We start from the raw sequence: 21,872 nt of genomic DNA, 5'->3' as shown, positions 1-21,872 counted from the left end.
AATTATTGCCACACTAGTGCTATTTATCCATAAGACTGGCCAAGTTAAAGATGGTATTTAGAATTATTATGCAACAAATGTACTCCCTTTCCAGTAGTGTAAAAAATGTAGAAACTCAAGTCACATACTTCACTTGAGGCAATGCATCCACTTCTCTTCTCTGCCAGAGATACAATTCATGATTTCTGAAAATTTGCTCAATATTTTCTGCTATGCCGACAGCATTTTCCTGCACACTTTTAACTTCCATTTCCGCCCTTTCCGTGTTTCTTCCACTTGGATCTCCTATCTGGGCTGTTGCATCTCCAACCTAAAGAAAGAGACGCATGGTAGTGTTTTCTGTTCTTGTTCATGAATGAAAAACCAAGAATTTCTAGTTTGAGTGGACATGATACATCCACGTATAAATCCTAATATTACTGATCTGGAAACTTAAGTAATAAAAATGGCCACAAAATCTAGATAGCGGTCATCCGGATTTCAAATTATCTGATAACCATTTCGGATGCAATATCAAGATACTTCAGATATCTGGAAAATTTGGATATCGAGGTAATTCAAATACCCAGATAATTCAGATAGAACAGATTTGACGAAGAATATGAAGAAAATACGTACAGTGAAATACAAAAATGATGAATAAAAGAAAAGAATCTGTGGATGGTCCATAAAATGAATAAACGATAAAACTGTTCGGATGATGCACACATTCAGATATACGGATAATTTGCACATCCAGAAAATTTGGTTGCCCAGATAGTCCATATATCTGGATATCAGAATACCAGAATATTTGAAATCCTGATAGAAAATTACCAACCAGATATTAATGGAAAAGGGGAGAAACTGGAAAGCATGTTTACCCCTTAATTACGACAATTATAACATTACAATTTCACTTACCACTGCAATCACTTTATGCCCTGCCCTCTGCCAGTTCAACAGACCCATCAAAACAAGCAGATTTCCAACATGGAGGCTGTCTGCTGTAGGATCAAAGCCAGCATATACGCACTGAGGCTCTGCATTCAGTAGATCAACAATTTTGCTAAAATGAAACGTGATAAAAGTATGGTATTGTTCACAGAATATACCTTGTGCAAAGGGCATACAATAAGTTCATGATTTGACCCACTACAAGTAGTGGCATTGGGAAATCTCTTACATCACTTTTCGAAATAGTCCCCTCAGAGTGGCAAACAGTTATGCCATCACTTTTGTACTGCTCCAATTCCAGTCGAAGAAAACGATCTGTCTTTCTCCTGTAACCACACCTCTTCAACATCCATGACATCAGAATCATTATGAAATTTCTTACCACGATGCTCTTCCTTCAGTTTAGGAAACATGTAGTAGTCACTCGGGGCCAGTTCTGGGGAATTAAGGTGGATATCTCAAGCTTTTGAAGCCACAGGATTGGATAGGCACTGTTGTTACACTTGTCGTGTGACTGGGAGCATTATTGTGCAAGAGCAGAACGCACCGTGAGAGCTTTCCGCTTACTCTTTAATCACAAATGGTCAGTTAAAATGCTGCGAATGCCACTGTCTGATATACTAACAATGTCAGCAAGTGTCCTAGTGGTGAATCTCCTCTCACCATTCATTAGTTGTTGCACATGATCGATAGTCTCCTGGGTAATCATCTTCACATGCCTCACGACCACAGCTGAATTCCTTATGCCCCTTCCTTACCGTGGAATATGAAGGTGCTTTATCGCCTAATGTCTGCACCATATGTGGTGACCTTTCAACCGTAGATACTTGATCACAGCTTGCAACTCTGAAGGCTCCATTTTCCAATGTAGCCTCACCCTCTGTTATGTTTACATTTGTAACACAAAAAAATTATTAGATACATGACTGAAACTTGCAAAACATAAAACGAAAGGATACATGAGTCATCCCACAGAATTAGGTTCATGGGACACAACCGGAAGTGGGTTAAGGCACAAACTTATTGTATGCCCCTCGTATATGTAGAGTGTGTTGATCATGTAGCACACAACACAAATGAGTTCCTAAAAATATTAAACAATGTCTGTTTGCTATTAGAGAATGAGGCTAATTAAATGCAAGCCTTAATGAAGTCCTTGTTCTATCCAGTCAAAAAAAGTATTACAGTATTCCTTTATCACACATAGCCTAGTCACTTTTTCTTAATAATATTAAAAATCTGTAAGATTATACAGGCTGACCAGAAAAAATTGTACCTACTTCATCCCTCCATGTAACCAGCATGCGGAGAGACATGTAACAAGCAGTGGCAGCTTGTCACAATTCACAGATGCGTGCTACAGGTAGAAATTGTTTCTTGCATTTACAATTACCCCCCCCCCTTTTTACACACACACACATACACTCACTTGGAACCACAAGCGAATGCAGTTTTCTCCCGAGGGGTCTGGAATTATAAAGGTCTGTATCACATAGCTGCTATCTACGTACGGCCGGAATAAACTATAAAATATTTTGCAATCACCGAGATAAACCTTCATTCTAAAAGTTATTCAAAGACAAAAATGGTAATTGGAGATCATTTTAAGGGGTGTTTGCATTTAACACTCTTTTTTTGTTTCCGAGTTCTTTGCTGCTTTTATCCGAAACTCAAATTTGGCGATGGGATGTAGCTCCCATCAATATCCTAGCCACAACCTCTCGTACGCCCCTGCTTGGAACAACAGAGCACAACTGGTTCTTTACCATGACTGCTCCATATCCCACGCGCATGACTATGAACCGCGTGAAAAAAAAAATCGTGTCTGATTCTGTAAAGCTATCCGCAACCTTTCTTCTTATACTGAGATGACAACACTTACCGTGCTGTGAATCTGTGTAGCACACTAGCAGACGGATTTCCCGAGCTGATTGGCTCGGACCCTACCTCCCCCGTAGAACCGAGGGGCATTCGGCCAGATTCGGCACGCCGCAAAGTGGCGAATATGTGCTATGAAGCCAATAGCATGGTATTCGTTGTAGCTTAACAGCGTGCGGAAAATACATAGCACGCTGCAACTTTTTGAGCCTCATAACAAGAGAAGTTTCATTTCACTTCAGTGTTTTATTAAACTTCTTCAATCTTTTTTTTCATTTTAGTAAATTGAGTAATGTGCTATAGCACGGTAGCACGTATTAAGCAACCACCACTGGTAACAAGCAATGATTGCAAATAAACTGCAGAAGTTTTACTTGAAATAACCACCGTGCGCATGCGAACTGTTTGTGGAAAATGGTGCTGACGAAACAACAAAGAGTTTTATGTTGTAGAATAGGCAAAAATGACATCTGTCACAGTTTAACGCACTTTTCGGTGTCAGTTGTGACGTTCACAAGTCAATCATTTGCACGATCACATTTAGTTCATAAATATTTGAAATAAAACGCGAAGGTGAAGATACAACTTCTATAGGTCTATATATTAGTGAAATAACTAAGCAATATGCAGTTCACTATTACCTATATTTCCATTTTTGTCAGACACACTACCACATAATGACTATTGATTCTCGTTGCTATAGCAACGTTAGAATTCCAAATATCTCGTTTATACAGCGTAGAGTGCAATGAATAACATAAAACATAATTAACGTTGTACAAAGTAATAATTATACATTTTTAAACGTTAATATAAAGTGATTTGTATAATATGAAATTAATAATTTCAATAAACATATAATTATATTGTGCGGATTCACAGGACCGTCACAACATTCCCCTCCTCCGGGAAAATGAAAACTACGAAACAGCAAGGAGGAGTTTTCATTTAAAAATCAGTCAGATGTTTATCAACATAACTAAAACCAAGTTATAAATGCACAATATTATCTGACATTCGACAACAACGTGCACATAAACAGATTTGTGCCTAACAGGTAATAACAAATCAGAACATAATACAACATTCAATTGTACAAAATAATAAACAGAATGGTTTCATTTTCTTTTCAAGTATCTACTCTCATAAACTTAATTCTCAGACAAGAGTTGATTCCTCTTTTCTTCCGAACAGTTAAACACTCGAAGATTTGAAAAGTTCACCTTGTCATAATATTGCTGGTTCATTGTGTAAAGAATTGCATTATTGTCCTTAATTTCCTTGACAAGGAATGTGACGTTTTTCCTGCGCGATTTGTAATAAAGACGTATTACGTCTATATTTCGCGTAGAAAAAGCCCCACATTTCTCCTTCGTAGTACGCCTTGCGTCATGCTTGTTTTGTTGGTTGTGCCAGTCGCCGCTAGGTGTCTCCACCTATCTTTGCCCAGTGCTCCATTTACGAACGTGTAAGCTGAATCAGTTCCGATCCGACCGACTTTCACGTAACAGTCAGGTTCTCGCAGGGAAACGAGCGAGAAAAAAAGGAGGATGACGTGCGATTAGTGTGGAACAGTGTCTCGCTGGACGAGACTTGCATTTTTTTGATATCCTAATTGCACGCACTGTCTTGGATTATTTCTCCATACTTCGGACAGCCACCCAAAGTTTGGATTATTCTCACAATCTCGCATTTGAAGTCAAGTAGTGGAAGGACTACGTTTTGTATGGAATCTAATACGCGTGTTCCGATTCATGTTTGACGTGTGACAGACTGTTTTGGCGTATTGTGCACGATACACGTTACCACTACTTCTAAGGAGCATTCCCACGGAACCATGATTGAGGGGAAAAGCTGAGTTTCGTCATGCCAATGTGGAGGAAAAGACGACCGGATGAGAAGGAAGGCAAATCCTATTTGACGCTCCAGTTGCAGAGTTCGATTGGCCAGATGGAACAGTTTTGAGTGCACTATTGAGGTATGTACTGTGTCAAATCCCTCTTTTGTGACATATTCAAATAAAGTGAAGTGCGTCGGGTTCATATATTTTGAATCTCCAGTTCGAATAATTGGAATGAAGAAGATATAAGCGTCGAATTATTGGAACTATGCAAATTGAATTAATCACGTAATTATTTGGGCAAGCGCGTCATCGCCACTATTCGTCGTATGCAATAAAGTAAAGGAGAATTTCTAAATTTTCTTAATAATAATAGACCAAGGCGTACACTAGCGTAGTTTAATATTGCGTCTCAGAGGGTATCAGAATACAACGAGAGATAACGTTTGTTTGGCACAATAAAGATATTAAAATAAAGTAACTAGGGAGCATCAAAGTAAAAAGGGGATAAATTGTTACAAGAAGAAATAAGAGTTTTTTTGCTATAACGTGTTGTTGAGAATTTTAGCTTGTTAAAGGTGTTTGATATTATATCATTCTACGGTTTGGTTGAATTTATTCTTGTTTGTTGCCGTAACTAAAACGACCTGATGTATGAAATTATGAAGTAAGTGGAGGGGGAGAAATAATTGTTGAATCTATTTTTGGAAATAATCTTGTGTGATTAATAAAACGGGGCTTTCCTTAAGAATTGTTGTGATGTGTAAGTTTTCATGTTGAGACGTTAATCAATCTTCGCTGCGAGATTAACGCAATAAATTTTGACTTAAGGTCTCAAATGAACTTTATTCTCTTTTTCATTTTTTTTTTTTTGGAACCTTGCTTGCTAAACAAGAACGAAAGATTACCAGCGTTAAATGAAAAGACGAATTGATTGGTTAATATTGCATGCATTTTTTGTGGTGTTCCGTGTACACTCCCGTACATGAATATACACATATCTAAATTGAATGGTCGGTATAGTGTGAAATTTTCCACGATACTCTGTGACTATATTTATTGCATACCTTTTGTTTTGCTTAGCTTTTTTGGGAGGGTCCCGTATCTTCGGACGCGTGTCACCCCTTTTTTTCCCATTGGTTCTCAATAGAGACTGAGGCGGCAGTGATAAACGCTTGCCATTAACCTCAACATTTTTTGCGACTTTTGTAACTGGTTTGTTGTTATTCGTTTCTACGAACGTACGTCAATTGATCCCGGACCTTTTGCACGTTTCCTTAAATAACTTTCACTATCTTTTCTTACGTACGCAACAACCACGTAACAAAGTTCCTGGTATCAGAGCAGGTTTTATTAATTTATATACTAGAAATATCACAAAATTTTTTTCCCTTCACACTACTATTTTTGGTAGTATTGGTGATACCAACATTCCGTTTATACCTTTTTCTTGTGCACTAAATTCCCTTGTGGCCATACATTGTTGGTGCTTAACAATTTTTTTTTGTTAACCTTGGAGCCCCCCCTTTTTTTTCCGGACGATAGATTTACCCCCCCTTTTTTTTGTTGTACGTGTATTTTCTTGTTATTATGCCGCCACCAGATTTGAGCGACGTTCTAGATCTAGTAACGTTCCAACAGAATCAACCTCCTCCCTTTGTTTTACCGCCACCTCCTTCTCTGACGGGTCCCCATGTTGTACACCCGACTCAGGCCACCTCTCCGGTTCCGTCGTTGCAAGTTACAGCAGCTATAACCTCCACTGTTCCCACCATGCCTTCTTCCCCCTTGCCTGTTACGACAGCTGCGACTGTAACGGTTCCTTCCTCACCCAGTTTGGTTTTGTCTTCCCATTCAAACGATGATACACGTGTTCTACACAAGATTATGTTGAAGAACTTAGACACCCGTGTGAACGCTCTGGTCATGTGCGATGGTCATAATCACACGGCCTTATTTATGTTTATGTTGGCTCTCCAACGTCTTGTAGCGTCTCATCAGTATCCATTAGTTTGGTTACTCCATAACGCTTTTCGCCGTACCGAGGGAGTTCTTCAAACTCTTTGGGCAACTGCTCTTGCTTCTTCAATGTCCTGGCCAGATATGAAAACTTACATCTGGCGCCATTCCGTCCCTATGTCATTATATAATACATTAGTGAATACTTATGTCACCCGCCCTCAACGAGAGTGGGAGACTCTCCACATTTATGTGTCGGACGTTCATGATTCGGCAGAGGCCTTGGCATTGGGTTGGGACTCAAATATCTTAGTCACGTTCATCTTACAACACCTAAATAACAGCTCCACAAATTGTTTGTTATTTCAATCCCGACCACAATCTATGTCAGAGTTGGTAACTCTCGCCCATTCTATTACTCCCTTGGAGATGCAAAATGCATACACCAAAAATCCAACAGGTCGTGTTGACCGGCATGTGGACTTTCCACTTCACACAGTCACCACCCGGGATCAGAATCCACATCGTTCTTCACGCCCGTTCCAACCTTTATACTGTAACTTTTGCCGCCGACCAGGACACTCTGCTTCTCATTGCCGACGTCGTCCCCCCACCACCCGTCACTCTTCTCATGACCCAGTTCCTCGCATCTAAGAAATGCACGGAATACTACAACTTTGGCTTTTGTATTTTGGTCGTGTATTTGACTTAGAATCTTAAGAATATTGAAGATATATATATATTTACGCAATTTTGATATATACATGATTTCTATGTTAATATTTTTTCATGTTGTAAATTAGCTTATGTGTGGTATATTGTGTTTTTGAGACAAATGCTTCTTGTCAAATGTCAATCATAACTTCATTGGTAAATAATGTCTTATGGCATATTACTTACTGCAATTTTTGGTGTATATGTAGAATGACTGTTTTAATCACAAATTGTAATTGGTGCTCCCATTTCTCATTGTATTCCCCTCTGTTTAGGTTTCCTCTCCTCTTTCCTATCCTTTTTTTTTCTTCTCTTCTATTCTTCTATTCTAATTCGCCCTTTTTTTCTGTTTATTTTTCATGTTTATTGAGGAAACATAAATATCGAGTGTGCCAGCCTGGAATCATTATTTGACGCACAAATGGAAAACAACCACCATATTACTCTCTTGGAGTGCTCACCTGATTGTAAAACGTCTCCTCTGTTTTTAGAGAAATTCTCCACATTATAGTGTTTATTTGCACTTTCCTTTTCTACTTACAGGTGTTATTTAACAGGTATCTTTATATTGAGTGTATTGTGAAACTTGAATGTTTACTTTGATGTAATGCCTTTTTTAATGGCACATATACTCATATCTCAGGTTAAGAGTATTCTTATTTGTAATGTTAACTTTTCATCCAATATGGTCATTTCATTAATACGATTGCAATCGACTTTTCATGCTCACCTTTTTCGCAATCATTTTTTATAGAGTATTTATTCATCTTATTATCTATTGTGTTTAAATTGGTTACCAACATTGTGCATATTTATGATATTATTCAATCTAGTCTCAATCTAATCAATTTGTGTGGGATATATATATATTTTTTAGGTACTTGTTTGCATATATTCTCACATGGTATGTGTGTTCTCTATTTATTATGTGTCTTTATGGTTCTTTAAAACACACGCATTTGGGTATTTCTTCTTCGATTAAGGGGAATTTGCTTACATATATATTAGATGCTCCAAAATGGTATATCTGTGTCTGGTTAGTTCATGTGCCTTTCTTGCCAAATTATTATGGTTGTTATTATTATATATATTTGTTCTTTTTATATTTGTTAGCCGGGGGAGTTTGTGACGTTTTTCCTGCGCGATTTGTAATAAAGACGTATTACGTCTATATTTCGCGTAGAAAAAGCCCCACATTTCTCCTTCGTAGTACGCCTTGCGTCATGCTTGTTTTGTTGGTTGTGCCAGTCGCCGCTAGGTGTCTCCACCTATCTTTGCCCAGTGCTGCATTTACGAACGTGTAAGCTGAATCAGTTCCGATCCGACCGACTTTCACGTAACAGTCAGGTTCTCGCAGGGAAACGAGCGAGAAAAAAAGGAGGATGACGTGCGATTAGTGTGGAACAGTGTCTCGCTGGACGAGACTTGCATTTTTTTGATATCCTAATTGCACGCACTGTCTTGGATTATTTCTCCATACTTCGGACAGCCACCCAAAGTTTGGATTATTCTCACAATCTCGCATTTGAAGTCAAGTAGTGGAAGGACTACGTTTTGTATGGAATCTAATACGCGTGTTCCGATTCATGTTTGACGTGTGACAGACTGTTTTGGCGTATTGTGCACGATACACGTTACCACTACTTCTAAGGAGCATTCCCACGGAACCATGATTGAGGGGAAAAGCTGAGTTTCGTCATGCCAATGTGGAGGAAAAGACGACCGGATGAGAAGGAAGGCAAATCCTATTTGACGCTCCAGTTGCAGAGTTCGATTGGCCAGATGGAACAGTTTTGAGTGCACTATTGAGGTATGTACTGTGTCAAATCCCTCTTTTGTGACATATTCAAATAAAGTGAAGTGCGTCGGGTTCATATATTTTGAATCTCCAGTTCGAATAATTGGAATGAAGAAGATATAAGCGTCGAATTATTGGAACTATGCAAATTGAATTAATCACGTAATTATTTGGGCAAGCGCGTCATCGCCACTATTCGTCGTATGCAATAAAGTAAAGGAGAATTTCTAAATTTTCTTAATAATAATAGACCAAGGCGTACACTAGCGTAGTTTAATATTGCGTCTCAGAGGGTATCAGAATACAACGAGAGATAACATTTGTTTGGCACAATAAAGATATTAAAATAAAGTAACTAGGGAGCATCAAAGTAAAAAGGGGATAAATTGTTACAAGAAGAAATAAGAGTTTTTTTGCTATAACGTGTTGTTGAGAATTTTAGCTTGTTAAAGGTGTTTGATATTATATCATTCTACGGTTTGGTTGAATTTATTCTTGTTTGTTGCCGTAACTAAAACGACCTGATGTATGAAATTATGAAGTAAGTGGAGGGGGAGAAATAATTGTTGAATCTATTTTTGGAAATAATCTTGTGTGATTAATAAAACGGGGCTTTCCTTAAGAATTGTTGTGATGTGTAAGTTTTCATGTTGAGACGTTAATCAATCTTCGCTGCGAGATTAACGCAATAAATTTTGACTTAAGGTCTCAAATGAACTTTATTCTCTTTTTCATTTTTTTTTTTTTTGGAACCTTGCTTGCTAAACAAGAACGAAAGATTACCAGCGTTAAATGAAAAGACGAATTGATTGGTTAATATTGCATGCATTTTTTGTGGTGTTCCGTGTACACTCCCGTACATGAATATACACATATCTAAATTGAATGGTCGGTATAGTGTGAAATTTTCCACGATACTCTGTGACTATATTTATTGCATACCTTTTGTTTTGCTTAGCTTTTTTGGGAGGGTCCCGTATCTTCGGACGCGTGTCACCCCTTTTTTCCCATTGGTTCTCAATAGAGACTGAGGCGGCAGTGATAAACGCTTGCCATTAACCTCAACATTTTTTGCGACTTTTGTAACTGGTTTGTTGTTATTCGTTTCTACGAACGTACGTCAATTGATCCCGGACCTTTTGCACGTTTCCTTAAATAACTTTCACTATCTTTTCTTACGTACGCAACAACCACGTTACAGGAATGGCCCAATATACAAGTTGAACAATTTATGAATCTGGCTGTTAATTTTGGAACTAACTTGCCTATTTTTTTATCATAACCAAATCTCCTGTTTGAAGTTTGATCGAGTTCAATGCATTCTTAATCTTCCTACTTCTTCTAGATTGTATAGTCCTGATTTCTGCTAAAAACAATTTGCGTTTCCATGGCAAAGATTTAATTTGTTCTGGCCAGCTGATTTCTTCAAGTATTGAGTCCTTCATATCTTCATGTAAGAAAAGTTCACTAGGAGATAATCCGGTAACTGAAGAGCATGAATGATTTAATAACTGAATAATAGAATTTATTTTTGGATACCAACTGGTGTGATTATCATTGCAGAATAATCGCAGTAACCTAACAATCTCTTTATTGTACCTCTCAATAGGATTAGATTTCGGATTGTATGTAGTGGTAGTAATATGCTTAATTTTCCTTGAATCCATGTAGGCTTTCCACTCATTTGATGTAAATTGGCTTCCACAATCTGATAATAATACATTGCATACAGAGTAATGTTTAAAATATTGTTCTTCAAAACGATTGATAATTTCCCTGGCAGTCGCTTTTCTTAACGGATAAATCATAACAAACTTTGACATAACGTCTACAATTGTGAGGAGATATTCATATGTACGTGATCTTGGTAATTTTCCGATTAAATCAATAGAGAGGAAATCGTGTGGTTGGTGCGAAACGACGTGATATTCATCTCTCCGCAACGGCCGACCTACAATCTTTGTTCGTGCACATTCTAAGCAATCTTTCAGGTAATTTCTAATTGATTTTCTCATGTACGGCCAAAAATATGCCCTTCTACAAGCTGCTAAAACCTTCTGATAACCAAAATGTCCATTTAAATCATGCATTTTGTGCAATACCAAAGGTATAAGCTCACGTGGCACTACAAGTTTACAAATTTCATCTGAATTGGGTTTATAAAACAGAATTTTGTTGTGAAGAAGATACTTTGAAAAGTCTTTATCAGTTGTACTATCTTCCAGGTGAGAAATTATATTATTGCATTTTTCATCTGCTCGTTGAGCTTTTAACCAAATAGAAGAAGTATCATCTTGTGAATCTTCCACAATTACTTGAATGATATATAATTTATCATCAAGTGCAGAATAAGAAGTACAAGGCGGAAATCTACTCAACGTATCAGCAATATTATTCGAAACTCCTGGGACATGATATAACGTGAAATCAAAACACTGCAGTTTGAGAGCCCATCTCGTAAGACGAGAATTAAGTGATTGTGCAGTTTTAAGCCAAGACAACGACTTATGATCTGAATATAAGTTGAAATCAGTTCCTTTAAGATATATAGCAAATTTCTCCAGAGCAAATAATATAGCTAAACATTCCAATTCGTGTGTACTATATGTAATCTCTGCTCCTCTAAGAGCACGACTGCCGTATTGTATGACACGAATTTCATCATTATCAACTTGCCAAAGTACACAACCCAATCCTTTCTGGCTTGCATCAACAGAAACACAAAACCTCAACTCAAAGTCGGGTTGACTCAATGCTGGTGCTGAAATTAGAGCATTCTTTAATAACAAGAAAGCTTCTTGACACTGAGGTGTCCAATAAAATGGCACATTCTTGCGTAAAAGATGATATAATGGACTAGCGATATCTGAAAATCCCTGTATAAAACGATTCCTCCAATTTGCTAGTCCTAAAAATTTGCGAAGTGACTTTTTGTTTTGAGGAACAGGAAACTGTAGAATAGCTGAGTCTTTATCATGATCGACCTTAATCTCAGAACCAGACACCACATGACCCAAAAACTTAATTTCCGTTTGGAAAAATTTGCATTTGGCAAATTTTATGGACATGTTCGTCTTCTGCAATGTCTGTAGAACATAATCAAGATGTTCAAAATGTTTCTCTATTGTTGGGCTAAATATTAAAATGTCATCCACATATATAATCAGAAATGAATGAGTCTCTGGTCCAAACACCTTATTCATTCTTTCAACAAAAACAGAAACAGCTGATTTTATACCAAATGGCAAGTAACAAAACACGTGCTGTCCTCCTCGATACGAAAAAGCTGTGTACTTATATGAGTCGGGCGTAAGTGGTATTTGAAAATATCCACAGGAGAGATCAATCGAAGAAAAATATCTTGCACCCTTAAAATGTTGAAGTAGCTCGTTTATCGGTTCAACATGGGTAAGTGGTGAAATTACATGTTGGTTTAAGCGACGAAAATTCACCACTGGACGCCACTTACCATTAGATTTTGGGACGATATGTACTGGGTTCAAATAAGGCGAAGACATCTCTTTAATTATTCCCCAGGCTTTCCATTTTTCTAGTTCCTTTTCTAACGCTGCTCTTTTGGCGAACGGTACCGGATATATAGGTGCCTTGATTGGTTCCTTTGTGTCTAGTTCAATTTGATAAGGTTCTACGAATGCAGATCGGGGTCGATCAGAAAACAAACTATGATATTCTATTATTAGATTCTCAAGCTGAGACTGCTGCTCCGTGTTGAGTGATTCACACGACCGCACCTTCGTTGTGATCTGATCTAGAGAAACGACAAGTAAATTTTCTGCTTCTTTGATTATAGTAACTTCTTGCATTTGGCAGCGATCCCTATTTTGCTAGAGTTAAATGGCTGAACCAATTCGGAACCCGTAGACACCATCAAACTAATTTCGTTTCTTCTAAAATCGAGTACAGCTTTGTATTGCCTTAAAAATGGTATTCTGAGAATTAATTCAGCATGCAGTTGCTTCAATACGAATATCTCCAAAGTAAAAACTTCCGAGTTAATTGAAATACTTATAATCTTCCGACCAGCAACACGAAACTTCTGATGTCCTGCAAACGGCAATAACTTAAGTTGATCCACTGTATCCAGTTTGGCACTCGGAATAATTGATTTTATACTGCACCATAATTCATAACTGACTAAATTACACTGGCTTCCACTGTCGATGACACACTGTATCGTAATACCGCAAACTGTTCCTGTGATCAAAGGTTGATCAGTAATAGGAGTATGTATACCAGTATCATTTAAAATCCAAGAAGGTTCATCTTCGTACCAATCTAATTGAAAAAATATTGAAAGTGGATAACAATGATCAACTTCAGATAAAACGGAATTACTTAATACAGCATACTGACAAGTTGTGCCTATATTATCACTATGATATAATTTAGACGGACCCTCCATTATGTTAGTGCGAGCAAACTGGTCCACGTTCACCCGCGACGTTCGTTTAATGTTGCTTCAGGGACAGAAGAAATGAACTGTTTACAAGAAGTTTCTCTTGGATCGAAAGATGGAGCATTTTCATTTAATGGAGTATTCGCCACTGCAGTTGCATTGCAACTGTTACCCGTTGACAACTGAGGATACGAATATCCGCAATTGGCACATACACTGCATGGTTGGAATGAGTGAAAATTATTGTTAGAGAACTGAGAGTTAGGACGCAGTGTAAATTGCTGTTGTTCTTGCTCGTTTCTGGCATTAAAACTGTTGCTCATAAATCTACCATTATTGTTGAAGTATCGTGAGCTTTGTGGACTTCTATTTTGCCGGAAATTTTGAGTTCCTGCACCATTACGTCTGTATCGATTATATGGTTTGTTAGTTAGGTTAGGTTTCCCAAAATTATTATTTCTATTAAATATCATTGTCTTCTGGCTGGAGGTTGATTGTTGGTTTTCAGCAACAAACGGAACATCTGCACGTGGAATCTTAATTCTTTTATTTTCATCGCTAGAAGAAACAAAATGAACACTATCATTAGGTCTTACGTTACGTCTTGAACCTTGATTTCCATTAGGTTCATCATCTTTCACAAACGATGAACTTTTAGCAACACACTGTTTTGCCCTTGCACTATTATTGTCGGTAAAACTTTTAGAATTATTCCCATCATGTCGGAAATTTTTTTCACGTACATTATCATGAACATTAAAACTCTTGTTTGATCTTGAATTCACTAAATCCAACCTCTTTAGTAACGCAATTACATCATCCATTTTAACTAATCTAGCAGCTAATATTGTTTGTGCAATAGATGTGGGCAACTGATTGATTAAAATATCAATAACTTCTGCATCATTCGGACGATCAACTAAATTATAATATGCTGAATGCGTACGAATAGCAAAAACTTCCATACTATTCGTCGATTTAGGATCATATTTACGACTTCTAAGTTCAGATAATTGAGCCTGAGTTAACGAATAAGACGTGTAGTGATTCAGAAATTCGTCAACAAACTGTTTGTATGATGTAAACGAATCGACATGAGTATTATACCAACCTTCTGCAGGTCCCTGAAAACAATTAGTAATACATTCAAGCCTTTGCATGTCAGGAACTTGCAGTAAGTCTAAGTAGGACGTTAAAGTTTTAATAAACTTACGTGGGCTTGATTTTTCAGGATCTCCAGAATATTTAGGAAGAACAGTAAGTTCATTCAAGCTTACCAACCGTCGAGGTTCTTGAGTAAGCGAACACATACAATTGTCAGGATAATCACATCGATGATTCTGCGGATTTGCTGGCCTTTGGTTTACTTGCCTCTTTCTTTCCTGACCAGAACCATCAGAATATAAAGTACGGGTTGATTGACATAACTTGTTAGTATTACTAGTTCTCACTCGATTATTTATAGAACGTTTGTGTCTTTGTGAAGCAATGCGATTGTGTTCATCATCAGAAATATCACACGCTGAAGAATCAGATGATTTAGGGGAGGTTAGGTTCCGTGCAGGAATACCAGGTTGACAGTTACTATTCACATGAGAACTGTAAACTTGTACAGGATTACTTGATTCAACATTAGTCGAAATATTAGATGTTAACTTAGTAATATTTTCCTCACATGCTTCCACGCGCTTAGTTATTTCATCCTTGCTCACAACGGCTTCAAGTCTTTGAACTTGCCGAGACAACCCTGAAACATTGTTCTGGCATTCGGTAATCTGATCATTCAAGCCAGCAAGTTTATCAGAATTCTCTGTACAAGTAGTGCTGACTTCCTCGATTTTCTCTGTTAGTCCTTGCACTTCTCTTTCCATTTCCTGATGTAATGAACGTGTTGCTAATTTGCAGGACTCTGCAACTTCAGCTAATTCCTTTCGTAACGATGTACTCAATTCGTGGAAGTCAAGCTTGAGTAGTTGCTGTGAATTTTGAATTTCCTGTTGAGATTCCCTGATTTTTGTAAACTCAAGCTGATGAGACTCTTGAGTTTGCCTCATTTTTGTAAACTCAAGCTGTTGAGATTCTTGAGTTTGCCTCACTTTTGTAAACTCAAGCTGTTGAGACTCTTGAGTTTGCCTCATTTTTGTAAACTCAAGCTGTTGAGATTCTTGAGTTTGCCTCATTTTTGTAAACTCAAGCTTTTGAGACTCTTGACTTTGCCTCATTTTTGTAAACTCAAGCTGTTGAGACTCTTGAGTTTGCCTCATTTTTGTAAACTCAAGCTGTTGAGACTCTTGAGTTTCCCTAATTTTTGTAAATTCCATCTGTTGTGACTCGCTCATTTTTCTTAACTCTGCCAGCAGATCAAACATTTGAAAAGGAACATTACTTTGCCCCGTTGACGTCTCTGCCAACACAGAAGGACGAATGTCAATTTCTTGAACATTTTCTTGACTTCTTTTCCATTGCACAAAAGCTTCAATACTGAACGGATCATAAGATGGATCACAATCTGTACAGAAATAATTTTCATTTAACTGGTATAACTCCCAATGCTTATCGGACAAACCCAAACATTGTAAATGATACCAATGTCCACAATTTTCACAAGCTACCAACCTTTCCTTATCGGGATCTTTGCAGCACTTCACCATATTCATGGCACCATTCTTATTTTGTGACTCATCAGGTTCATCACCACAATTGATAGATCTAGCTGTAAGACTTGTTTTGGATCTCAGATTATAAGGATTACTTAATGCATACATAATATAAATTTATGTACAAACTAGATTCACGAGAACAATGGTGAAAGTTAACACTTACGCAAAACACATCACTCAAGATCGTGCTGATAACGTTCCACAATACTGGACCACCAATTATCCTGTGACGTTCACAAGTCAATCATTTGCACGATCACATTTAGTTCATAAATATTTGAAATAAAACGCGAAGGTGAAGATACAACTTCTATAGGTCTATATATTAGTGAAATAACTAAGCAATATGCAGTTCACTATTACCTATATTTCCATTTTTGTCAGACACACTACCACATAATGACTATTGATTCTCGTTGCTATAGCAACGTTAGAATTCCAAATATCTCGTTTATACAGCGTAGAGTGCAATGAATAACATAAAACATAATTAACGTTGTACAAAGTAATAATTATACATTTTTAAACGTTAATATAAAGTGATTTGTATAATATGAAATTAATAATTTCAATAAACATATAATTATATTGTGCGGATTCACAGGACCGTCACACAGTTTGGGTTTGATCCACCTGATAAGAACTCAAACGTTGGTATATGAAATTCGTGGAGAAAAGTTGCCTGTTGTAGATGCAGTGGATAGAGTTTGGTAAGCTTCCAGGTGCAGTCCCAGGAACTTAGTTAAAAAAACAAGCCATGGGTTGGAAATAGCCCACTTAACCCTATGTACACCAAGGGGTTACGCGTAACACCGCACACCAAGGGAGGGTTAAAAAATGTCCACCACATAAATAATTATTTTCTGTACCAGAAAATGTAATATTCTTCTCTATTTTGTAGTAACTATAAACTAAGACAACAGAAGGCTACGAACAGAGCAGGTATTAAGTATATCACCATTTTTATGTGTTATTCTTACAATATATTTTAACATTATGGAAATTCTATTCACATATTTCTCGAATTATAAGAGCAATGATGTAGTACTGCAGACATAAATTATTTTTGTTGTTGGAAGCTAAAAAGTAAGCATTATTGTCTTATATTACTTTCCAAAAGTCATTGTTGGTTACTGCGTTTGCAAGAGCGGCACACGTTACTTTTTTCACTATGCTTTCCACAAACAAAGGCTTCACAAATTTTCCACATACAATTTTGGTTTTAGCAAACTTGTTCAACTGTACATTTTTCGATCTGGCTTCTTTGCAACAAACAACACATCTTCCTCTTCCTGTTTTCGGTTCTTTTACATGCACGTTATGGTAACACGTTACACCAAGGGTGGGTAATTTATGTCCACCACGAAAACTTTTTTTTAAATTTTGGGTTATTTTTTAGAAATTAAAAGTATTGATTGACAAAATAAAATTTATATTATTTTTGACACAAAATCTGAGTTATGACATGATACTAAAGAAACATCCATAAAAATTCTTATCCGAATCAAAGTGTGGACAATTTTTAACCCACCTTGGTGTACGAAGGGTTAAGGCCCCACAGCTTCTGGGCAGCCCTGTAGATGATTCTCCCGTCTGGCACTGTCACGCTCTTCGCGACCCGATCTCAATCCTTGGCATTCTCGTTGGCTCCTCCTGAGGCAGGTTGTTAACCCCATTTATAGTGCTCTCGGAAGTTGGGAAATGCTTAGGATAGGTTTTCCGGGTATAGCCGGTAACGATAAAATATGCTTTATAAGGTTTTGCAACTGAAGTGTTTCAAGGTGCAACTTGTGCAAGCACTCACAAAGAACTTAGCTCGGTCTTCAGTGTGAACACGCAGGAATAATCACTTGCCATGGAGGTCAGCTGAAAGTAAACTTGTAACGTATCTTATCAAAACTTGGAGAGATTATCTTCCTTTGTTGTAGAAAGCATGCTTATATCACATCATGGGGATGAGAATAAATGTTTTGAAAAAGGTACATTCTTTTCTGGACACCCTGTATTAAAACTTACATAAGTGGTTGGTTGATAGTGATACCAATATTCTTGTAGATTCCAACCAATACTGATACTAAAACATTCTAAAAACTAAAAACAATTAAGAATATTTATAAATTCTAATAAGGGAGGTTCCCATTGGAAATGTACATATATCAATGCGTTATACCTTTATTTAAAAATACTCTATTTCAAAATACCTAAACTTGGAGAAAAGTGCTGGCCAGTATTGATGAATTGAATTAAATTCCAACTAATACTTTCTAATACTGATACCTGGTATTAGCTAAGCCCTAGTCCTAATACTCAATTCCAACAAATCACGTACCTTGCATCTGGGAATACATCATTATAAAGCCCACGTTCGTGCAATTTCAAAACATTCCGATTCATATATGTTCTCCTATGCAACTTAGTAGGAAGTTTTCTTTGCTTCAAAAGTTGCAAAATGTTTATTACCAACTTCATAATGTCTTAATGTCATTAAGTTGGCACGAATATGACAACACATCGAAATTTGTTCTATCACCTGTAAAATAAATTAACTTTAATAAACATAATTAAAAGCAATAAGACATTAAAAATATGAATATATCTAGGTTCCAATTAATCGGAACATGTACAGGTTGATGTGAAACACTTTCACAACATTAGTAAATAGTGTGAAAATAAGTTTAGAGTTTGGGAAAAGTAGTTAAAAGTCCCAGGAATTATTGAGATAAATTATATAGGGAAAATAGCTTGCACAAGTAAATTGCTTGTAAGTTACTGATGCCTGAAGCATTTTTTTTTCACAAGGGAAATATTATATTTATTTCAAAAATAGTAGCACAAGTCTATTGCCTAGGGGTCATGTGAACCAATGAAAAACACCTGACCATCTCAAATTTTATTCACACTTAATTGTCATGAAGTACTACCTAAGGTAGGAAAAAACTGCAAAATTGCAGATTTTTATCTGTTGTACTTTTCTAGTTAGAGCCCTCTAAAGTACGAAAAATAGCACAATTTGCCGAAAACATGCAATCATAAAAAAAGTCATAAATCAAGCTAGAATTGACGTAGAAGGTTGGAACACGAACCAAATTGTTGCTTTTGCTATGAGCTTTAATTATATATATATCACAGGACTACTTTTCAATTTTTTTTCATTTAAAGGTCATTCAAACTTTTTTTGAAAATCGAATTCTTCAAAAACCTACATTTTGAAAATTTTTAAAAATACACATAGAAACATATTTCAACATCAAGTCTTGGAAGTTTTGTTAAGGGATCGCAATGGGATCATAGTTTTTGACATGTATAAACAAATACTATACACTAGGTAAGACCAAATGACACTGGAATATTGCAATGTAAATTCCATTCATTTGTAAAGGGGAGTAACTTGGGGTCTCGCCTTTTATGGGGGGGGGGGAGGGGGCAAGTTGTTAACAAATATTTGTTAAAAAAAATTTAATATCATATGGTCTTACCTAGTGTATAGTATTTGTTTATACATAATAAATAATATTAATAATAATAATCCGTTGCGCAACAGCCCATGAAGGGCTTAGGCATACCTACCGACTGCCGGTCTCCCTCCCACGCTTTCCTTCGTCACCTCTAAGCGTGGAGATCTTCAACCAGTAGTGAAATAGTCGGGGGGTCAGCCCGACGTATCCCCAGCCGTTGTAGTAGGTCTTATCGACCGGATTACGCTCACTCACTCGGAGCTCCCCAATTTCCTCACGATGGTGGGTTGCCACCGGCCCTATACGTAGGCCGAATAAATTCCAACCAGAGCCGGATTCGAACCTACGCCGTCCCGCAGCGAACGATCTCAAGACGAGTGAACGCCTTAAAACATATCAACAACTATGATCCCATGGTGATCCCTTAACAAACCCTCTAAGACTTGATGTTGAAATATGTATGTTTCTAAGTGTATTTTTTAAAAAAAATTCAAAATAAGTTTGAATCACCTTGAAATGAAAAGGAATTGAAAAGTAGTCATGTGATATATCTAATTAAAGCTCATAGCAAAAGCAACAATTTGGTTCTTATCCCAACCTTCTACGTCAATTCTAGCTTGATTTATGACTTTTTTTGTGATTGCATGTGCTTTTTTCCATATTACAGAGGGTTCAAACTGGATAACTACAAGAGACAAATCTGCAATTTTTCCTACCTTAGGTGGTTCTTCATAACAACTAAATATGAATAAAATCTGAGATGGTCACGTTCAAAATTGACCAAAATTTGGTTCATTTGACATGGAATGGCCCATAGGCAGCAATCAAACAATATGTACAACATATAAATAGAGGAGGTTTTCTCCGGATATCAACCAGGTGATTTCTGGATAGGCTTTTGAGAGTTAATGTCACTCTTTATCTTCAGGAATTGAAGTGCAGAGATGTGCCATAAGTGTTTTTAGTGTGGTAGGAGTCAGGTGTAAGTGGAAGGCTGTCATTTCTCAGACATCCACGCTCCCAGTCGTCTTTTTGCGAACCAGGCTGGGTCCAGTTTGAGTCCCATTTCCTTATTGAGGATTTCCTGGTGGATGGCCATTGCTTCTTTGATGATGCAGTCCCAGTGATTGGATGACTTTTTGATGGCATTTGTTGTGAAGTCAATTCTATGGCCCTCCTGGATGGAATGTTCTGCTAACCCTGATTTTTTAGATGAAAATTCTTGTAATATAATTAAGCCTGGTTTCCATATTAAAAACATTATAAACTGCCCTGGTCATCAACTTAGTGTTTTTAAAATTCTTGATGTAACTGGAGTGTTCTTTACAATGTTCAATTGTCCACCCTGTTTGTTCGACGTAGGGGCTTTACCACAGGAACAGATGATACAGTAAACCCCAGGTGTCTTCTGTCCTACGTCATCATGAGAAAACCTCTTCATCATTTGCCGCCAAGTATAATTTCACATAAATAGAAGTGTATGTGATGGGAAAAATCTTTCTGTAAAAAAAAGATACAGTAAGTATTCATTGTACCTCTGTAGTGAATGCGTATGTACAGCAGATCCCCAAATGATGGATGGCAGGATGCAGGGGGACAGGGGAAGACAGGTTCATTGCAGATTTTACAGGTATTAGCAAGACTTCTGCTGCGGCCAGTGTGTCCTTGTGGAAGAGCGTGGGAGTTGTTTTGTGTGTTAGTTAAAAAGTTATGGCAGGTGTAAGGAAAAAAGCTGCTACTATGTATAGTGAAGCAAGTGAGATTGTACGCAAAGTAATTGATTTCTGTGATCACAAATATGCAGAAAAGCAATATTTGGTGCCAATTACACAGAGTACCAAATGGGTGTCTGCCGCAACAGGTTTATCGGAGTAGAGGCTCAAGGGTACACTCCCCTTGGTCCATCGATTATTCATTGTAATATAATGTAACTTGTGCCTCAGATGGGTGCGTGATTGTGTGGTGATTGATTGATTTGTTGTATTAAGTCCACTTTATGCACAGAAAGGCCAATCGGGACTGGACCTACATTTTTAAGTGGGATCTGAACCACTGTGCTATGTGCCTCCACCGGGTATCCAACCTGGGACTCCATGATTACAAGGCAATGACGTTACCACTATACCATTGGGGAAATTGTACGGCGACAAAGAGAACTGTGAGGTAGATGAGAAAACTCTTACAGCTACAAAAACACATGGTGGGGATCAGTAAT

At 37.3% G+C, this 21,872-nt stretch overlaps 1 protein-coding gene across 1 annotated transcript in view; it reads right to left on the bottom strand.

Moving 5' to 3' along the window:
- Positions 1-21,872, bottom strand: part of TyrRS-m (Tyrosine--tRNA ligase, mitochondrial) — a 68,574-nt gene that overhangs the window by 45,432 nt on the left and 1,270 nt on the right. Inside the window, exons 2-4 of the mRNA XM_083110757.1 lie at positions 18,532-18,732; positions 904-1,048; positions 129-310 (exon numbers count right to left, since the gene is read on the bottom strand). Coding sequence (XP_082966883.1) covers positions 129-310; positions 904-1,048; positions 18,532-18,671 — 467 coding nt within the window. The 5' untranslated portion in view covers positions 18,672-18,732. The remainder of the gene's footprint in view (positions 1-128; positions 311-903; positions 1,049-18,531; positions 18,733-21,872) is intronic.

Source organism: Lepisma saccharinum, chromosome 24 (genome assembly GCF_977018435.1).
Source record: "Lepisma saccharinum chromosome 24, izLepSacc3.1, whole genome shotgun sequence".
In the NCBI taxonomy this organism is placed as follows: Eukaryota; Metazoa; Arthropoda; class Insecta; order Zygentoma; family Lepismatidae; genus Lepisma; species Lepisma saccharinum.
Note: the sequence above shows the minus strand (reverse complement) of the source record. Positions and strands in the feature narration are given on the sequence as shown.